This window comes from Peromyscus maniculatus, chromosome 7 (assembly GCF_049852395.1).
Source record: "Peromyscus maniculatus bairdii isolate BWxNUB_F1_BW_parent chromosome 7, HU_Pman_BW_mat_3.1, whole genome shotgun sequence".
NCBI classification, from domain to species: domain Eukaryota; kingdom Metazoa; phylum Chordata; class Mammalia; order Rodentia; family Cricetidae; genus Peromyscus; species Peromyscus maniculatus.
Genome location: NC_134858.1, coordinates 47,827,699 through 47,846,619, shown reverse-complemented (window position 1 = coordinate 47,846,619; position 18,921 = coordinate 47,827,699). Strand labels below are relative to the sequence as shown.

General features: G+C 44.2%; 1 protein-coding gene across 9 annotated transcripts in view; it reads left to right on the top strand.

Annotated features, from left to right (window-relative positions):
• Dixdc1 (DIX domain containing 1) overlaps positions 1-18,921 on the top strand; it is an 89,609-nt gene that overhangs the window by 63,719 nt on the left and 6,969 nt on the right. For all 9 annotated transcript variants that reach the window (XM_076575343.1, XM_015986958.3, XM_076575344.1 and 6 more), the window contains 4 exons: positions 355-522; positions 1,031-1,097; positions 12,946-13,051; positions 14,857-14,965. In XM_076575343.1, coding sequence (XP_076431458.1) covers positions 355-522; positions 1,031-1,097; positions 12,946-13,051; positions 14,857-14,965 — 450 coding nt within the window. The remainder of the gene's footprint in view (positions 1-354; positions 523-1,030; positions 1,098-12,945; positions 13,052-14,856; positions 14,966-18,921) is intronic.

Here is an 18,921-nt window from a genome sequence, read left to right as displayed (position 1 = left end):
TATTACGAGACAGGGTTTCTCTGTGTAGCTTTGGAGCCTGTCCTGGAACTCACTCTGTAGACCATGCTGGCCTCGGACTCACAGAGATTCACCTGCCTCTGCCTCCCCAGTGCTGGGATTAAAGGTGTGCACCACCACTGCCCAACTTAATAAATCTTAAAAAAAAAAAAAAATAAATCTTTAAGAAAAAGAGTTAATTAGTGGGCACACAGTAGGTATCGGAGGAGGCATATTTTCCTCCACAGAACTCAAGGCTCTATCCTGGGAACTTTCCCTTTAATCCTTTTTAGCCCCGTGGTTGGGACAGGGGTAGGAGCAAGGCACTGCACCCGGCCACCAGCTCTTTTCTTCCAGCCACAGACCAGTGACCTCCAGCTCGTCCGAGATGCTCTCCGCAGCCTGCGCAACAGCTTCAGTGGCCACGATCCTCAGCATCACACCATCGACAGCCTGGAGCAGGGAATCTCTAGCCTCATGGAGCGTCTGCACGTCATGGAGACACAGAAGAAACAGGAAAGGAAGGTAACACTGTGATTTCTTGCTTAGGCAAGCTCCGGGGGCAGCCTGGTCTGATGGGCCTTCCTTTATACGAAGGCAGCGCCAAATGACGACAACAACAATAATTATAATACAAGACCCCGCTGAGGGCTCCAGTCGCGCTTCCTTGGGGCTTCTGTCTCAGGGAGCTGACCGTTGGATGTGGTATGACAATCCAGGGAAGGACCGTGTGGTAACTTGTACTCAGCAGCTCTGTAGCTGTAAGGAACGGGGGTTCTTGGGTCCCTGGGATTCCTGCTACTTGTTCTCCTCTCCTCCCTCCAAGGGGAGCTGACTCTGGGTGAGCAAACACCTGGGGCGTGCACAGGAAACTAGAGAGCCTTCGTTAGCTGCGCATGCTATTAAGATAAATACGGCACGTTTCCTATGTTGTAGTAGGAGATGTCATTTTCGTTTCCTTTCCTGTTTTAAATTCTTGGGCAAATCCTTCCGTTGATAATAAATAACTCTTGACATCGTTACGACTCTCCAGGTTCGGGGCAGGTCACTCAGAACTCAAGCAAGCAGTGAATACCGGGCATCCTGGCCCCCTAATTCAAGTAAGTACGCATTACCACAAAGTGAAGGTGTCTAGACTGTTAGACTAGAAATTTGGTTCTCCTTCTCTCTCTCTCTCTCTCTCTCTCTCTCTCTCTGTTCTCTTTTGGTAGCATGCAGAGAGCCTTTCTGTACCACAGATACTAACTGGCCCATAGGGTGGAGGCCCCAGGTAGACGCCAGCTTGACTTCTCCACGTTCAGTGTGGATGTTGTCTGCAGCCATGAAGCCTTTCTGTCAGTTTGTGGGGCACCGTCTGTCGGCCTGGCAACAGCCGGGGTTGTCTGGGGATTCCCGTGGGGCCTCTTTGGCCAGCAACTCCGATGTAAACCAATCCTTGTACTGGAAGCTTCATTTGGTGACAAGAGATGTGTAGTTGGGGCTCTGTCTTCCCCATTATTGGGCAATTTCATTTAAATTACATTCATAAATGTATATATTTTAGAAAGTTTCTTCATACTTGGTTTCCATACCACTCCTCAAATGGCCCCAATTTTAGCTGCCTTTCCCCACATTTCCTCCTCTCCCCTCCTCCTCCTCCTCCCTTGATCCTTCCATTCCAGCTCCCCACATCCATCCATAACTATCGATTCTATTTCCCTTTCCTAAGGGGATCTATCTGCCCCTCCCCTCCAGGCCCTTACTCTGCTCCTGAGCTCTGTGGTTCTGTGTATTGTACCTTGGCTATCATTAACGTAACATCTAATATGCACATATAAGTGAATACACACCGTGTTTGTCTTACACACATGTCTTAGTTAGTGTTTCTATTGCTGTGACAAAACATCATGACCAAAAGGCAAGTTGGGGAGGAAAAGGTTTATTATTAGGCTTCCACTTCAGCAGTGCTGTTCATCACTGAAGGAAGTCAGGACAGGAACTCAAACAGGACAGGATCCCGGAGGCAGGAGCGGATGCAGAGGCCATGGAGAGGTGCTGCTTACTGGCTTGCTTTTTATGGCTTGCTCAGCCCGCCTTTTTATAGAACCCAGGACCAGCAGCCCAGGTATGGCACCACCCACCATGGGCTGGGCGCTCCCCCATTGATCACTAACTGAGAAAATGCCCGACAGCTGGATCTCAAGGAGGCATTTCCTCAGCTCAGGCTCCTTCCTCTGATGAGTCTAGCTTGTGTCAAGTTGACACACAAAACCACCCAGTACAGCACATATAAACAAGCAAGTACACACCATATTTGTCTTTCAGGGCCTGGGATACCTCACTCAGGATGATTTTTTTCTAGATCCATCTATTTACCTGTGAATTTCATGCTTTCCTTCTTTTTAATGGCTGGGTAATATTCCATTGTGTAAATGTACCATATTTTTTAAATCCATCCTTCTGTTGAGGAACATCTAGGTTGATTCCAGTTTTGCGCTATTATGAATAGAGAAGCAATGAATATGGTTGACCAGGTGTCTCTGTGGTAGGATGAAGTGTCCTTTTGGGTATATGCCCAAGAGTGGTATAGCTGGATCCTGAGATACATCTATTCCCATCTTCCTGAGGGACTGCCACACTGATTTCCACAGTGTCTGTTCAAGTCTGCCCTTCTACCAACAATGGATGAGTGTTCCCCGTACTCCACATCCTCACCAGCATGAGCTGTCGCTTGTTTTATTGATCTTGGCCATTCTGGTGGATGTAAGATGAAATCTCAAAGTAGTTTTGATTTGCATTTCCCTGATGGTTAAGGATGCTGAACATTTCTTTAAAGTGTTTCTCAACTGTTGTTTTTATCTAAGTTGTTCTATTACCAATAAAGACTCAGATATTGGGGTGAAAACCTGATAGATCAAAGAAGTGGAGGAGAAACCAGCTGACCTTCCTTTTTTTTTAAACTGGAGACCCAGCAAGCGCCTCTCTCTCCAGACGTCCCAGTTCAAAGAGACCACGAAATCCTTAAGTCTCTCCATACTCCTTCCTGTGTGTCTTCACCCGTGTTCTTGGCTTCTCTATGGCCAACTCTAGCTGTGCCCCCCGATTCAGGGTTAACTTTATCAACACAGTCTCAGGGTGTCACAGTGCAATCAAATATCCCACAACACTGAGCCGTTTAGTTTCCTCTTGAGAATTCTGTTTGGATTTGTACCCCATTTTTAATTGGGTTGTGTTCTTTATATATTTTGGATATTAGAGCCCTATCAGATGTGTAGTTGGTGAAAATCTCCTCCCATTTTGTAGGCTGCTGTTTTGTCCAAATGATGGTGTCCTTTGCCGCACAGAAGCGCTTCAGTTTCATGAGGTCCTGTTTATTAATTATTGATCTTAGTGCCTGCACTACTGGTGTTCTGTTTAGGAAGTCATCTTTTGTGCCAACGTGTTCAAGGCTATTCCCCTTTCTCTTCTGTCAGGTTCAATGTATCTAGTTTTATGTTGAGGTGTTTGACCCATTTGGAGTTGAGTTTTGTGCGGGGTGATAAGTATGAATTTGGATTCATCTACATGCAGACATCCAGTCTGACCTGCAGCATTTGTTGTAGATGCTGTTGTTGTTGTGGTTTTTTTTTTTTTTTAGTTTGTATTTCTGGCTTCTTTATCAAAAATTAGGTGTTCATAGGCATGTGGATTTATGTCTGGGTCTTTAATTTGATTCCATTGATCAGTGTATCTGTTTTTGTGCCAATCAGGAATTTTGTTATTTTCATACTTCCAGTTTCTGGGTAGATTTTTTTTTTCAGTGCTTCGTTTTTATGATTTTTTTTCTGAGCAAACAAGAGTCATATTATCCCTAGGATTATGAGGACTCATGACGTCACCACCATCAGCCATATGGAGAATGCTGCTGACGTGGGCTGAAATGTCTGGAAACTATGCAGAATTAAAAACATTCATGCTGAATAAACCATAAAGCAAAAAACATATATCTAGATCACTCTGGTTTCAGATCACACACACACACACACACACACTTTTTTAGGAGCAGGGAGTTCAATTTCTTTGAATTTCTTCAATTTTCTAAGAGTCCAAGTCATTCATTTAAGGCCTGCTAAATATTTGCACCACCTAGTGGCCATCCTTAGGAAGTGTGTTTGAACCAGCTCCCACGCCCTCATCCATTTTCCTCTGGTTGGTTCAACTTGTTGGGGCTGCTCCACCTGGACATTCTCACTGTAGTAGACATTTTGAGTCTTGGTTCAGTAATGTTTGAATTCTCTCATTTTTTCTTTTACCCGAGCCCAATTTTAAAGCATCCAAACAAGTTATATGAAGATCAAATAGCTGACTAGTACCAACTTGTGTATGTGTGTGTGTGCAATTTATTTTTCCTTTTCCCCCATGTGTGTAAGTGTTTTGCCTGCATATACAGCTGTGCACCACTTGGGTGAGTGTTACCTGTGGAGGCCAAGAGAGGGCATTAGTTCCCCTGGTTACATTCGTGAGCCACCTTGTGGGTGGTGGGAATTGGACCTAGGTCCTCTAGAAGAGCAGCCAGTGCTCTTAACTGTAGAGTTATTTCTCCATTGCATGTGTACAGTTTCTAAAACCATACAAAAACTGGGCACGCTAGCACATGCCTATCATCCTGGCACTTGGGACCTTGAAGCAGAAGGCTATAAATTTGAGACCCTCCATAGTGAGACTCTGTCTTAAAACAAGAGCAAAATTCCAAAACGAAACAAAAAGACCAGACCAACTGAACCAAAAGTTAAGTGTATTTCAGAAGACTCTTGGGGAGAAGATTCTGAAGTTAATTTTGGGACTAAAGTCATCGGTTTCTCTCCCAGCATCAGCATCATCTCACTCAAGGAAATGTTACAATCAGAAATTTGGGAACAGTTTGCTCTTCAAAAACTTGCATATTTCATACTTGGGCAAATATCTTAAGGGTTTTGCTCTGTGGTCTGTTTTTTTTTCTATTTAAATGTGTTTTGCTTTTTTGAGACAGAGTCTTTCTGTAAACCAGGCTAACTTCAAACTATCTAGCCGGGAATGACCTTGAACTCCTACTCCTCCCCCTTCACCTCCCAGGTGATAAGATTACTGGTATGTATGTAGACCAGTGGTTCTCAACCTTCCTAAGGCTGTGACCCTTTAACACAGTTCCTCATGTTGTGGTGACCACCAACCATAAAATTATTTTCATTGCTACTTCATAACTGTAATTTTGCTACTGTTGTGAATCATAATGCAAACACCTGATATACAGATGGTCGTAGGCAACCCCTGTGGAAGGGTCTTTCAACCCCCAAAGGGGTCATGACCCATAGGTTGAGAACAACTGGTGTAGACCTATGTAGACCAGACTGACCTCAAACTCAAAGAGCTCTTGCTGCCTCTGGCTTTTAAATGCTGGGGTTAAAGTCATGCACCACCATGCTTTGTTAGGATTTGAATTTGATTGTTATCCCCTCTGATACCTTTTCAAGGTTGGTATGAACTGCCAATGTAGAAGTTCTTGGATATTCTTTTTAAAATAATAAACTGGGCTGGAGAGATGGCTCATTGGTTAAGAGTACCGACTGCTCTTCCAGAGGTCCTGAGTTCAATTCCCAGCAACCAAATGGTGGCTCATAACCACTTGTAATGAGATCTGGTGCCCTCTTCTGTCTTTCAGGGACACATGCAGGCAAAATATTGTATACATAATAAATAAATCTTTAAAAAAAAATAATAAACTCCATCCTCTACCGATTCTTTCATTAACATATAGTATTATTTAAACTACTAGACTTAGCTCACTTAAATGTTAACCAGAACTTCCAGTGACATCCATTTTCACAAACAGGCCAGCATGTCCCCGTCTCATCAGATCGAGAAACCTGTGTCACTATGGAAGCCCTTTAACTACAGACTTCTTTTAATCCCCTACACCAGACTTCTGAACAGGTCATACTTACTCTCTTTCATTTTCTTAAAAAAGTGCTTAACCTTTCTCTATCTACAGTGTGTGTTTGTGAGCCCACGTGCCACAGTCCACATGTAGAGCCTTGAGGACAACTTGCAGGAGTCACTTCCCTTCTGCTCTCTGGGTTCCAGCAACCGAACTCAGCTTTGCAGCAAGCGCCCTTACCTGCTGAACCATCTCTCTGGCTCTGTCTTGCCTTTACCACGCAGTGTAGTTCACTCTTCCTCTACTCAGTTATTCCATTCATCCTCACTGTTGGGTTGCAGGTGATCTTCTCATTGTGTGGTCAAATGGCTGCATCTCAAGCCTTGCCTTCCATTGTCTTTAGCATTTAATGTTCTCAAACAGTCAGTGCCAGTGCTGAGCAGTGGTGTCCTGATGCCTGCACACTGAGGACCCCTGTAGTACCACTAAAGTCAGACCGTGCAGGTGTGGACGGGAACAAGACAGACTTGCTGCTGCTTTTCATTGCAGTCTGCTGAGCTAGAGTCATCAGTTTTCCTTAGATTCTCTGAATGCTAATTCTTTAACTCCTCCTCTACCTGCCCTTGGATGTTGATGCCCTGCGATGCCATTTGAGGCCTCATCCCAGACTGTCTCACAGTCTCTTTAGAGATGGCTTTCCATTCCATGTGGCTTCAAGCATTCTTGTATGTGGGTTACTTTGCCAGTTTTATTCTAATTCCAGAGCTTTTCTGAGCTTCAAGGATATGTATTTGGATGCCAATGAGATACTCCTCTTCGTAAGTTCAAAGGCACTTGGAATTCTTTCCTCACATTGACTGCAAACTGAGTAGGAAAAATAGAGACTATAAAATCAGACATCTCAGCAGTGCAGTCTGGGGGCTGCCAATCTACAGCGTCTGGCTGCAGACAAGAATGCTAATCGATGGCACTTGGTCTGACTTTCTGTGTTATCGAATGGAGATAATCTTGAAAGATTTGAGTATTAAATGAAACTCCACCTAGTAAATCACTGGCAAAAGATGGGGGCACACAAGATATGCGAGGCAGTGGTAGCTGGTCAAGAACTCCTTCCGTCCCGCTCTGGCTGCACCTTTTTCTTTTCCATCCCAGTCAGTTCCTGCCCTGCCATTGACTCATGAAGAAAAACAATAATAATTATTTCAGTTAAGGTTTATTTTGTTTATTTGTGTGTGTGTGTGTGTGTGTGTGTGTACTACATATATATGTGGGTGCCTGCAGAGGCTACAAGAGGGCTTCGGAGCTATCTCTCCTGCCCCTTATTTCAGTAAAGTTAGTGGAATAAAATTGAGAGTTCATTTATAAACCCATATATGTAGACATTTGACCTGGGACAAGTGGATATCCTACAACATGGGATCTGTTACCATATCATGTAAAAGATAGACCTATACAACTTCTAGAGAAGGAGAAATATACTTTTAGACATGGCATTGGATTTCTGGATATGACATCAAAAGCACATGCAGCTCTAAAAAATGGAAAGTAACAAGTGTTAACAAAAGATGTGGAGAAAATGGAACTCTTCTGTGTTGCTTTGAGATTCTAAAATGATGTAACCCCTGAAGAAACAGTTTTCCAAAAGGCAAAGCACAGAATTATCACAGGAGAGCTATAGGTATATACCCCAAAGAATTGAAAACAAATGTTCAAAACCAAAAAATGGACACAAATGTCTGTCAACTGAGAAATGATGATATTTCAGAAAGGCATAAAGTACTGATATACGATAGAATGTGAATGAACTCTGAAAACACAGTATGCTAAGTACAAGACGCCAGACCCCGAAGGACAGTTCACTTCTCAAGTGCCTGCCCTACAAGTGTGAGGGCCTGAGCTCAAATCCCCAGCACCCATGTAAGAAACTGGGCATGACAACGCACAACTGCAGTCTTAGTGCTGAGGAGACAGACATGCGGTCACTGGCGCTTTCTGGCCAGTTTAGTCTCACGCAATCTGTGAGCTCCAGGTTCAGTGAGAGACCCTGTCTCAAAAAGGTTAGGGGGAAAGTGACTGAGGAAGACACCTGTCGTTGACCTCTGGCTTGTACATCCCCCCCACCCCCACCCCGCACCACAAAGTGAAAAAATACTTTTTTAAAAAGGACATATATTACATGTGTACGTTTATATGAGTACCACAGTGCATGTCTGAAGGGCACAGGACAGCTTATGGGAGTCATTTCTTTCCTTCCACCTAACCGCTTTGAAGTTGTCCTGGCTGCTGATTTTGAGAAATGGCAATGGGGGAATTCTGTGAGGCTGGATCACCAGGGCTATTTGTCTTGTCTTTATTGGTGTCTGGTCCTTTTGTTCTGAAAACATACAAACTTTTAAAGGGAACATACATATCTGCATTAACACAAGTATGGAACAGTGTGCACAAGTCAGCTAAAGATGATTTTCTCTTCTATGTTTGAGCAGCTGAAAAGTTATCTGTCAACTTTATAAATCTGTTTGAACTGCATAACCAAACTGTCATGAGGACTCTGTAGCCAACAAGAGTTACCATGTCTCATCTAATCAGAGCTGTTCCCATGTAGAGGCATCAGCATACATGTCACCTGTCTTGTAGTTTTTCTGGGTTTCTTCCTTCATGTCTGTAGCCAAGACTTTCAGGAGGCCTCCCCAGGTCAAATCTGATCTTTATTAATTTTGAAGGAATCCATACCTCTTTGTTTCCTTTGGAAACACAGGCATAACCTCTCCCTCAACACAACATATTTCTTGACTTCCATTCTGAACTTAAAACATCCTTAAAATATGCTGGTTTAATTCAGCATTTTTTCATAATCAAATGTCTTTTAGTAGCTGTTGTTTTTTGTTTATTAGCATTTAAAAATTTAAAGTTAATAAAGCACTGTATAGGGTCCAAATGCTCTGTGTTATGGTATTTCCCATCTTATGTGGCTTATTCTTTTTATATTAATTTAATTTCTCTTCATAGACTTTATTATTTCTAAACTATTTTGTTCTATGTCTGTATATATCCATTTTCTTTTCTTTAGCACCCAAGAATATTTTTAAGCATACTGTACCTGTTCAGAGGTTTTCTTGGTCTGAACCTGGCTTTCTATGTACCTGCAGGCTTCTCTGACCATGTGAGCCAAGCCTTAAAAGGGCAAGCCACCTCTGTGCATCTGTAGGCTCCTTCTGCAGCCTGCCTCTAGCTCTGTCCCCCTAGGGTCCGTCCATCATGCTACCTCACTGGTTCTGGGCTGCAACTGCTGCTTGCCCTTCTGTGAGAGCTGAGCCTCATCCCTGTGGGCACTGGCCAGGAGCCGTACCTGTCTGCCCTGGAATGTTGCTGGGCCTGCAGGCGGTTCTACCTATTCTCCCACTGAGTAGCGCCAATGGGAGTAATGCTTGGCTGCATCCCAGGGCCTCTAAAAGAAGCCCCACCTCTGTATGCTGTGAGCATCAGGCCTGGAAGCTACATCTGCCTCCTCATCTAGAACTTTTCTCAGCTTTCTCCAGCCCTATGCTTGGATATATGTGCCTCCACATTGGATACCAAATGTAACAGGTCTCTCTTTGGACCACCAGCTCCCAAATAATGACACAGAGATTTCTTAAGTGTGAAAGTTTGGCCTTATCTTAGGCTTGTTCCCAACTAGCTCTTAAAACTTAAATTAACCTGTTTATATTAATCAACATTTTTCCAGGTGGCTTGTGTTACCTCTTCTTAGTACCGTAATACATCCCACTTCCTCTGTGTCTGGCTGGCGAATTTCCCTTGCCTCAGATTCTTTCCCTGAGTTCCTATCTCCCCTGGAAGTCCCACCTATCTTCTGCTGCCTAGCTATTGACCATTTAGCTCTTTATTAAACCATCAAAGGTGCCATAGGCAGGTGAGGGAGGACAGAGACACATCTTCACACAGTGTACAAAAAGATTGTCTCAACATGAGACAGAAATGATAAGGAATAAAATAGAGAGGTTAAAAATAAAAATACTGCCGGGCGGTGGTGGTGCACGCCTTTAATCCCAGCACTCGGGAGGCAGAGCCAGGCGGATCTCTGTGAGTTCGAGGCCAGCCTGGGCTACCAAGTGAGTTCCAGGAAAGGCACAAAGCTACACAGAGAAACCCTGTCTCGAAAAACCAAAAAAAAAAAAAAATACAGATAAATATGAAGATGTTCTCCAGCATAGGCCTCAGTAGACTCAACACAGCCACATAAGGAATCCACAAACTTAAAAATATGATGATAGAAATTAGCAAAATTTAAACATAAAGAGAAAACATAAAGGGACAGAAAAGAAACACAACTCAAGCAGAGTGGATCAGACATCAGACCAGGATGTGTGCAATTGGAATCACTGGAGGAGTAGACTAAGAATAGGACCGAAACCGCTTTTGAATAGCTAAACCTGTTGCCACACACACCCATAATGCCACTCAGGAAGCTGAGGCAGGAGGATGATGATTCTGATGCTAGCCTGGGTAGATTGTGGCCAGCATCATAGTAATTGAAAGATACCTAGTTTGGTGGGAAAATATAACTTTGGAGTGAAACAAAAAACTGGGCTGAGGATGTGGCTCACTTGGTCGAATGCTTGCCTAGCATGCCTGAGGCCATGGGTTTGATTCCCTACCATTGCATAAACTGGATGAGGTGGTGCATGCCTGTAATCCCAGGCCTGGAGAGGTAGAGGCAGGAGAATCAGACGTTTAGGGTCTTCTTTGACTGTATAGCAAGTTGGAGGCCAGCCTGGACTGCCTGAGACCCTGTCTACAAGAGAAAAAAAATAAGCACATAACATTTGGCCAGGTCTTTTGTTTGTTAATGTATGCAGGTGTTTTGCCTACATGTATGTCTGTATACCACATGAATGCTTTTTGCCCATGGAGGTCAGAAGAGGCTATGCATTTCCTGGAACTGGAGTTATAGGCAGTTGTCAGCTGCCATGTGGGTTCTGGGAACCAAACCCATGTCCTCTGCAAGAGCAGTAAAGTGCTCTTACCACTGAGCCATCTCTCCAGCCACTGATCAAGTCCTTTTACTGCCAGCCACTCCTACCAGGGAGAGCTGGAATATAGCAGAGCTCCAGCAGCAACTGGCAGGACAAAGGACAGAACTGACATCTGAAGACTTTCCAGGGGTCACTGAGATTAGTAAGTTAGAAGGTTCTAAAGGAATTTTTTATAGCAAAATTTAGGAACTGAGTCCTTTGCCAGCCTCTGCTTTGGGACTGGGACATGCTAGGGATCTAGAAGCTTAAGGAGGGAACTAAAAGGATTACAAGACATGGCTGCTCCACTCCACAGTCTCCACGACACTTAAGAAAGCACTTTAACCTGCTTAAAATGGAGAGAATGACATGAAAGATGTTTGTTTGTTTGTTTGTTTGTTTGTTTGTTTGTTTGTTTGAAGACAGGGTCTCACTATGTAGCCCTGGCTGTCCTAAAACTTGCTATATAAACCAGACCTCAAACTCAGAGAAATGCACCTGCCACTGCCTGCTGGGATTAAATGTATATGCTACTGAGCCCAGCAATATTTAGCTTTTAAGTTTAGGCTTATTATTTATTTGGATTTGCATGAGGCATGGCTCAAAACTCACTTTTATTCTGTTTTAATGGGTCTTTAATCTTCTAGTGCCATTTTTGTTGTTGCTTGAGACAGGGACTCACTGTGTAGCCCTGGCTGTCTTGAACTCACAGAGGTCTGCCAGTCTCTGCCTCCCAAGTGCTGGAATTAAAGGTGCACACCACTATGCCTTTCTCTATATTTTATGTCTGTTTGCCTGCATCAATGCATACCATATGGGTGCAGTGCCTCTGGAGGCCAGAAGAGGGCATCAGAACCCCTGGAGCAGGAATAAGGGTATGAGTGACCATGTGGGCTATGGGAACCTGGGTCCTCTGCAAGAGTGGCCAAGTGCTCTTAACCACCGAGCCACCTCTCCAGTCCCCCAACTCTTATTTTAACACATATTTCCTGGTACTTTAATGTATTTTAACGTTTTTGTACATTCAAAATTTACATATATCTTCATATAAATAGAGAGGCTTAATAACAAAGTCTGTTTGGCAAAGTAATAATAAAAATAGCAAAGTCCAAAGTTCCTTTCTTATGAAGGCGTTTGGGGTTTGGCATGCATATTTTTTCCTAGAATTCCTCCTGCTTCCTCTTCCTCCCCCCCCTCCTCCTCCTCTTCCTTTCTCTCTGACAGCTGTTGACTCCAAGTTGTGTTTTAGAAGGTGGAGGTTGACATTGCACAAAGTTCAGAAGCATAGTGGAATTATTTGTGTTTGATTTGTTTGTTCTGATTGTTTTCACCATATTGGTTATTAGTACAGATCCTGTTTGGTAACTGGATGGATGTTACCAGAATCATCTACATCATGTAGTAGAATATTTTAAGTTTTTTCCCCCAAAAGACATATTTTTAGGGGCTGGCGAGCTGGCTCAGTGGGTGAAGGCACTCTACTGCAGGTAGATCTCTGTGAGTTCAAGGCCAGTTTGGTCTATATCATGAGTTCTAGGCCAGAGCTACATAGTGAGACTTTGTCTAAAAGAAAAAAAAAAACAAACACAGGACAGAACAGTCCATGTGGAAAGTCTTGTACTTTGTAGACTGAAGTACTCTGTCTCTGGGTTTTCTTCCTTTTTTTTTTTTTTAAACCATAAATCATGTGGGTATTCTTATTCCAAAATCTGAATGTAGGCAGTTTGTAGGTCCTGCCGGGTGTCTACTCTGAGTCCCCTGAAATCTGGCCAGGCAGTATTCTGACCTCTTGATCTTGAGCAACAGCGCTGTCAGAGCAGGTATGCCTCTGCCAGAAATCCCTGGAATGCATGGGGAATGAGGTTCCCAGGATGGTGTCCATGCCCAAGGCATCTCCTGACCTCGTGGTGATCATAAGCCATGCTCTGTGGACACAGTGTTTGGCAAGGCTGATGGAGGCGCTGCGACCTCCGGTGGCTTCAGCCCCCTGAGACGTTCTGAGTAAACGAAAGGAGGACTAGTTTGGATCCAATCGAATGTTCTAACCAGAGTCTCTGATTGCAGCGTTGCCTCACTCCCAGAGTTCTCCGTCCGTCAGCAGCACCTGCACCAAAGTGCTCTACTTCACCGACCGGTCACTCACGCCCTTCATGGTCAATATACCAAAGAGGTGAGGTGCTCAAGTCATTATCTCACTGTAAAAACAACAACGAGAGAGAGAGAGAGAGAGAGAGAGAGAGAGAGAGAGAGAGAGAGAGAGAGAGAGAGAGGAGAAGGAAGGAAGGAAGGAAGGAAGGAAGGAAGGAAGGAAGGAAGGAAGAAAGAAAGAAAGAAAGAAAGAAAGAAAGAAAGAAAGAAAGAAAGAAAGAAAGAAAGAAAGAAAGAAAGAAAGAAAGAAAGAAAGAAAGGAGGAGAAAATCAGTTACTGCCACATGAGCAGCTTGTGTGGCAGGAAGAACCCAGAACCTAGAGGTTCTAGTTCTGGCTTGGCAGGTTTTGATTTGGTTTGGTTTTTGTTTTTTTTGAGACCAAATATTACTATGTAGCCCTGGCTGGCCTGGAAATCTCTATGTAGACCAGGCTGGCCTCCAGGTGATAGAGATCCTCCTGCCTCAGCCTCCTGAGTCCTGGGATTAAAGGTGTGTGCCACCACACCTTGCATTATAGAGGACAAGCAGGATCTACTGCGAGACACAGGAATGAATAGTTGTGTGTTGTTTTGTTTTAGTTTTTTGAGATGGTGTCTCCTTTTGCCGCTCTGGCCCACCTGCACTCACTGTGTAGATCAGTCTAGTCTGGTGTTGAACTTGCAGAGATCCACCTGCCTCTGCCTCGCTACACTAATGGCATGTGCCACCACAGCTGGCCCCACAGGAACAGTACTTCTTATCCTAATAGCTATACAAATATACTCCGAGTTTGGAAAAGCTTGTTCTTTTAAGTGTTCAAAACAGCTCCTTCTGGTAGCCATGATCTCTTAGTCATTTACTTGTGGATGCTTATTACTGTGTGATGATGGCAACTCGTGCCTGTAAGAATGTATGTGGAGCCGGGCGGTGGTGGCACACGCCTTTAATCCCAGCACTCGGGAGGCAGAGGCAGGCGGATCTCTGTGAGTTTGAGGCCAGCCTGGGCTACCAAGTGAGTCCCAGGAAAGGTGCAAAGCTACACAGAGAAACCCTGTCTCGAAAAACCAAAAAAAAAAAAAAAAAAAGAAAAAAAGAATGTATGTGGAAAATGTTCCAGAAATGTTCAGTATGCTTCCTCCCAGTGATATAAATACACTGTAAGGGAGCGGGGCCCGTACCTCAGTAGTAATGTGCTTGTCTTGTACTGCTTAAGGCAATAAATCAACTACTGAGAGGCTCCGAGGTCCTCCTCTCTTGGAGTCTGCTCATTTGGACTGGACTGGGTAGAAGCAAGCTTTCTGAACATAGAGGAATTGCCGATCCTTGAGCTGGGTGGCACATACCTGTAATCTTAGCACCCGGGAGGCCTAAGCCAGGGCTGTGAATTTCAAGTCACCTTAGGTTACATAGCAAAGTCAAGGCAAGTTTGGGCTACAGAGTGAGAACCCGTCAAAACAAAACCCCACCTGCTGAATTTAATTTTATCAGCCTAAGAAAACTGGACTGTTTATCTCATGGGAGAAACAGAGAAAACTTAGGTGTATTTATGGTTATTTCACAAATTTTATTTTAAATACCTTATTTTCAGATTAAAAACAGCAAAAGCAATGAATTCGAGTTCTCTGATCACCTGATGTATAATGCCATGCTCATTCCTAGTGGTGACTGGTTGCCCAACCTCTGGTATTTTTGTGATATTGGTCATCAGGAGCCGTGGTGACCTAGTATTAAAGCCATGCTATCTCTGGCTGTTGACTTTGGCGGCAGCCTGGGTTTAAAGCTAACACATTATCTTTCCAGCCTATTGATTAACAAGCTATTTTGGTACACTCTTCTTTTGTTACAGGTTGGGGGAGGTGACACTGAAGGATTTTAAAGCAGCTATTGATCGAGAAGGGAATCACCGGTACCACTTCAAAGCACTGGATCCTGAGTTTGGCACGGTCAAAGAAGAGGTAAAGGATCCACGGGCAGTTGGGGGAGTATTACTGGTCACTCCTGAACTAGATCTTTTGCTCTGTTGCTGTGAAGAGACGCCATGACCACGACAACTCTTATAAAGAAAACATTTAATTGGGGTTTGCTTACAGCTTCAGAGGTTTAGTCCGTTATCATCATGGCGGGAAGCATGGTGCTGGAGAAGTAGCTGAGAGTTCTACATCCAGATCTGCAGGCAGCAGGGAGAGAGAGACACTGGGCCTGGTTTGGACTCTTGAAACCTCAAAGTCCACCCCCAGTGACACATTTCCTCCGACAAGGCCACACCTACCCCAACAAGGCCACACCTCCTAATCCCTTCCAAGTAGTGCCACTCCCTGATGACTAAGCATTCATGAGCCTATAGGGGCCATTCCTATTCAAACCACCACAGTTCCCCTGAAGAAGCCCAGGAAGTATGAGAGGTTCCATGTCCATGAACCAATTGCTTTAAATTCCATAGAATAGCCTGTGATGCTAACAGCTTTGTTAGTTAGAGGACTGAACATTGTATTTTATTTTTTGTGCATGGGTGTTTTGTTTGCATGTATACCTGTGGACCACATATAAGTGCCCAGGGAGGCCAGAAGACAGTGTTAGATCCATTGGAACTGGACTTATAGACAATTGTGAGCTGCCACGTAGGTGCTGAGAATCAAACCTGAGTCTTCTGAAAGAGTAGCCAGTGCTCTTAATCACTGAGCCATCTCTCTAACTCCAAGAACTGATCACTTTTTACTAAAAACTTGGATAGAATTTTTACTTTAAAAAAGAGTGTTGTTAGGTTAAGTAAAATCCCTAAGACAAGGGGCCGGGACTTGCATTTACTGTCCCATGCACACAAAATCCAAGACCATAAGCAACATTATCTATCTGTATCCAGTTGTCATGAAACTTCACTGTTCTTTGTATTTATTTACTTACTGTGTGTGAGAGTGGATGGTTATGCATGCACTTGTAGAGGTCCGAAGACACCTGCGGGAATTGGTTCTCTCCTTCTACTGTGTGAGTCCAGGGGACTTGATGACAAGTGTCCTTATCTGTTGAGCTGCCTCACCAGCCCTTAGAAAACTTCTTGCTGTTAAGTTTCAAACCCACACAAACAGCTGTGGTGCCTATTTAACATGTCAAAGCTGGACATGTCAAAGCTGGACCAGGTTCTCCCAGCATCCCTCAGTCCCTACCTGTTACAGGGTGTGGCTTGCATACCCCACCCTCTACCCTAAACTCTCCAGCCCAGGGCCTGGACTGCCCTTCCCCCAGAGGCTCTTCCCTAATCCGGACATTTTGGTTACCCACCCCTTTTGGACCTTTGTCCTCCTGGCTGCTGCACCTGGTTCCCCTCTCTCCCCTCTCCCTTCCCCTCCCCTTCTCCTACAGTTCAGTCTGGTCCTGTCCTCTCTGGACTCTCCCAGATGTCCCTGCCTCTGACCATGCTCTTCCACACGTCTATAATAAACTTAATCCTCCACCATACCTAGGAGCAGTCATGTCCTTCTTTCTTTCTTTCTTTCTTTCTTTCTTTCTTTCTTTCTTTCTTTCTTTCTTTCTTTCTTTCTTTCTTTCTTTCTTCCTTCCTTCCTTCCTTCCTTCCTTCCTTCCTTCCTTCCTTCCTTCCTTCCTTCCTTCTTGCTTTCTTTCATTCTTTCTTTCTCTCATTCTTTCCTCATCTGGTGCTGAAACTGCATGAGTAGCTTACTGAGTTCCCTCTCCAAGGACTTCTCAGCCACTCTGACCCAAGCCCCTGCTCTGACTCTCCTAAGGTATGTAGGGATCATTTGATTCTGCCGGTTTCTGTCACCCACCGAATCTGATTCTGGAGTTTGCCTCTTCAGCCGCTTCTTCCCTCCACCTTAACTAACCATCCATCTCTCCTCCTCTACTCAGTAAGTGTCTTCTCTTCCTTTTTGCACTGCCCACCATGTAGGCATATCCCTGCTACAATCTTTGGGCTGCCCACCACGTGGGGGTCCCCCCTGCAGTGCCCTTTGGGGTCTCCACCACGTGGGCAGTTCTATCTGCTAAGACACCTCTCCAGCTGTTTTCTCCTCTACCTGCTCTCAGCACTTGTCTCTCCCCTTCTCCCGGGTAAGTGTCACTATGGATTTCCGGGCTTTGTCTCCTTTTACTGGTGTGCCAGGAAGCTTCCTCTCACATCACGTGGAAAGGGACATCTCTCCTCTGACATGTCTCTCAGTCCACTTGGGGACACCTTGGATTGAAATTCGTGTTACCAGGACACTTATCCCTTTGCTCCCTCATGGCTCCTGAGCTCCTCCCTGGAACCTCGTCACCTCCCCCAAGGAGCTGCCCACATGCTCCTGGGTCTGCCACCCTTTCCTGGACCCTCCCTCCTTTTCTCCTTGGACGCAATTCCTTTCTCAGACTCAAGAGATTTTCTTAAAGCCTTGCTGTCTTACTGAATATGCTTGGCCTCAGTGTAGCTCCATGGCCAAAGATGGCACACTGAGTTCCAAATTCTCACAAATTGTAACAACTTCTGCCACCACAGGTGGGCAGATTTTTTTTTTTTTTGACTGACAACTCACAAAAAACAAAATGGAGACTTATTATTAATTATGAAAGTCCAGCCTATAGCTTAGGCTTGTCCCACTAGTTCTTATAACTTAAATTAACCCATTTTTATTAATCTACATTTTGTTTTGTGGCTTTTAAACCTCTCTTTTATCTTGTACTTCCTATTTTTCTCTGTGTCCTCTGACATTCCTTCCGTGCCTCGGTTTATCTCCTCTGCTCCTCTCTCTGCCTGGAAGTCCCACCTAACCTCTTCTTGTTGAGTTATTGGCCATTTAGCTCTTTATTAAACCACTCAGAAGGCACCTTGGCAAAGTCACATCTTTATAGTGTACAAAATGATTATTCTACAACATTTCCTCCTTTTTGCCTTCAGAAATAGATCCCTGAATCTAATCGCCTTTGTTCTGCTTTTTTCCTGACCGTGACCAATAACAATTTGAAACCAACCCTTCAAAACCATGAGAAACATTCATAACCTATTGAATGACCAAAAACCACCAACCCACCTCATGGGAATGTAGGCATCATGTTCTCTAGACTGTTTCCTGTTGTCTGGTGGTGATGGCATCTTTCGGGACCCTGAGAAAAGTAGGATAATGGTCAAGTCCTTGGAGAACTAGCAGTAACATTTGTTGTCCAGTATCTGTGCAATGGGAAAGCACAAGGCTTATCTGCAGTCCTGGCTAGAATAGTCTGTAAGTCTGGACCATCTCAGCCAGCAGCCTTGAAGCTGTTTTAGATGTAGAACTCTAAGGAAACTGCAACAGAGGCATCTGAGAGGCTGGATCACCTCAGCCACCCATTTTCATTGGTGTCTGGTTCCCTTCCTCTGAAAACACACAAACTTTCAAAGGTAACATACATATCTGTACTGGCATAAGTATGGACTATGTGTTGTACACAAGCCAGCCAGGGATGATTTTTTTTTGTCTTATGTTTGAGCAAATAAAAAATGTGTCACCTGTCTTGTAGTTTTTCTAGGTTTATTTATTTTATGTTTGTAGCCAGGATTTTTAGGGGGGTCTCCCCTGATCAAATCTGATCTCAATCAACCTTGAATGAAATTATAGCCTTTAGTTTTCTGTGAAAACAAAAGCATAACCTCTTCCCCAAAGCCATACATTTTCTGACTTCCATTTTAAAGTTAAGGCATTCCTAAACTCTCCAGGCTTGGTTTAATTCAGCAGTTCCTCTTACAATCCCATGTCTCTCAGCAGCTATCAAAAAAATAAGCTTGCTGGGCAGTGGTGGCCCACGCCTTTAATCCCAGCACTCAGGAGGCAGAGGCAGGCGGATATTTGTGAGTTCGAGGCCAGCCTGGTCTACAGAGCGAGATCCAGGACAGGCACAAAGCTACACAGAGAAGGGAGTATCTCTATTGGAAGGTGTGGCCTTG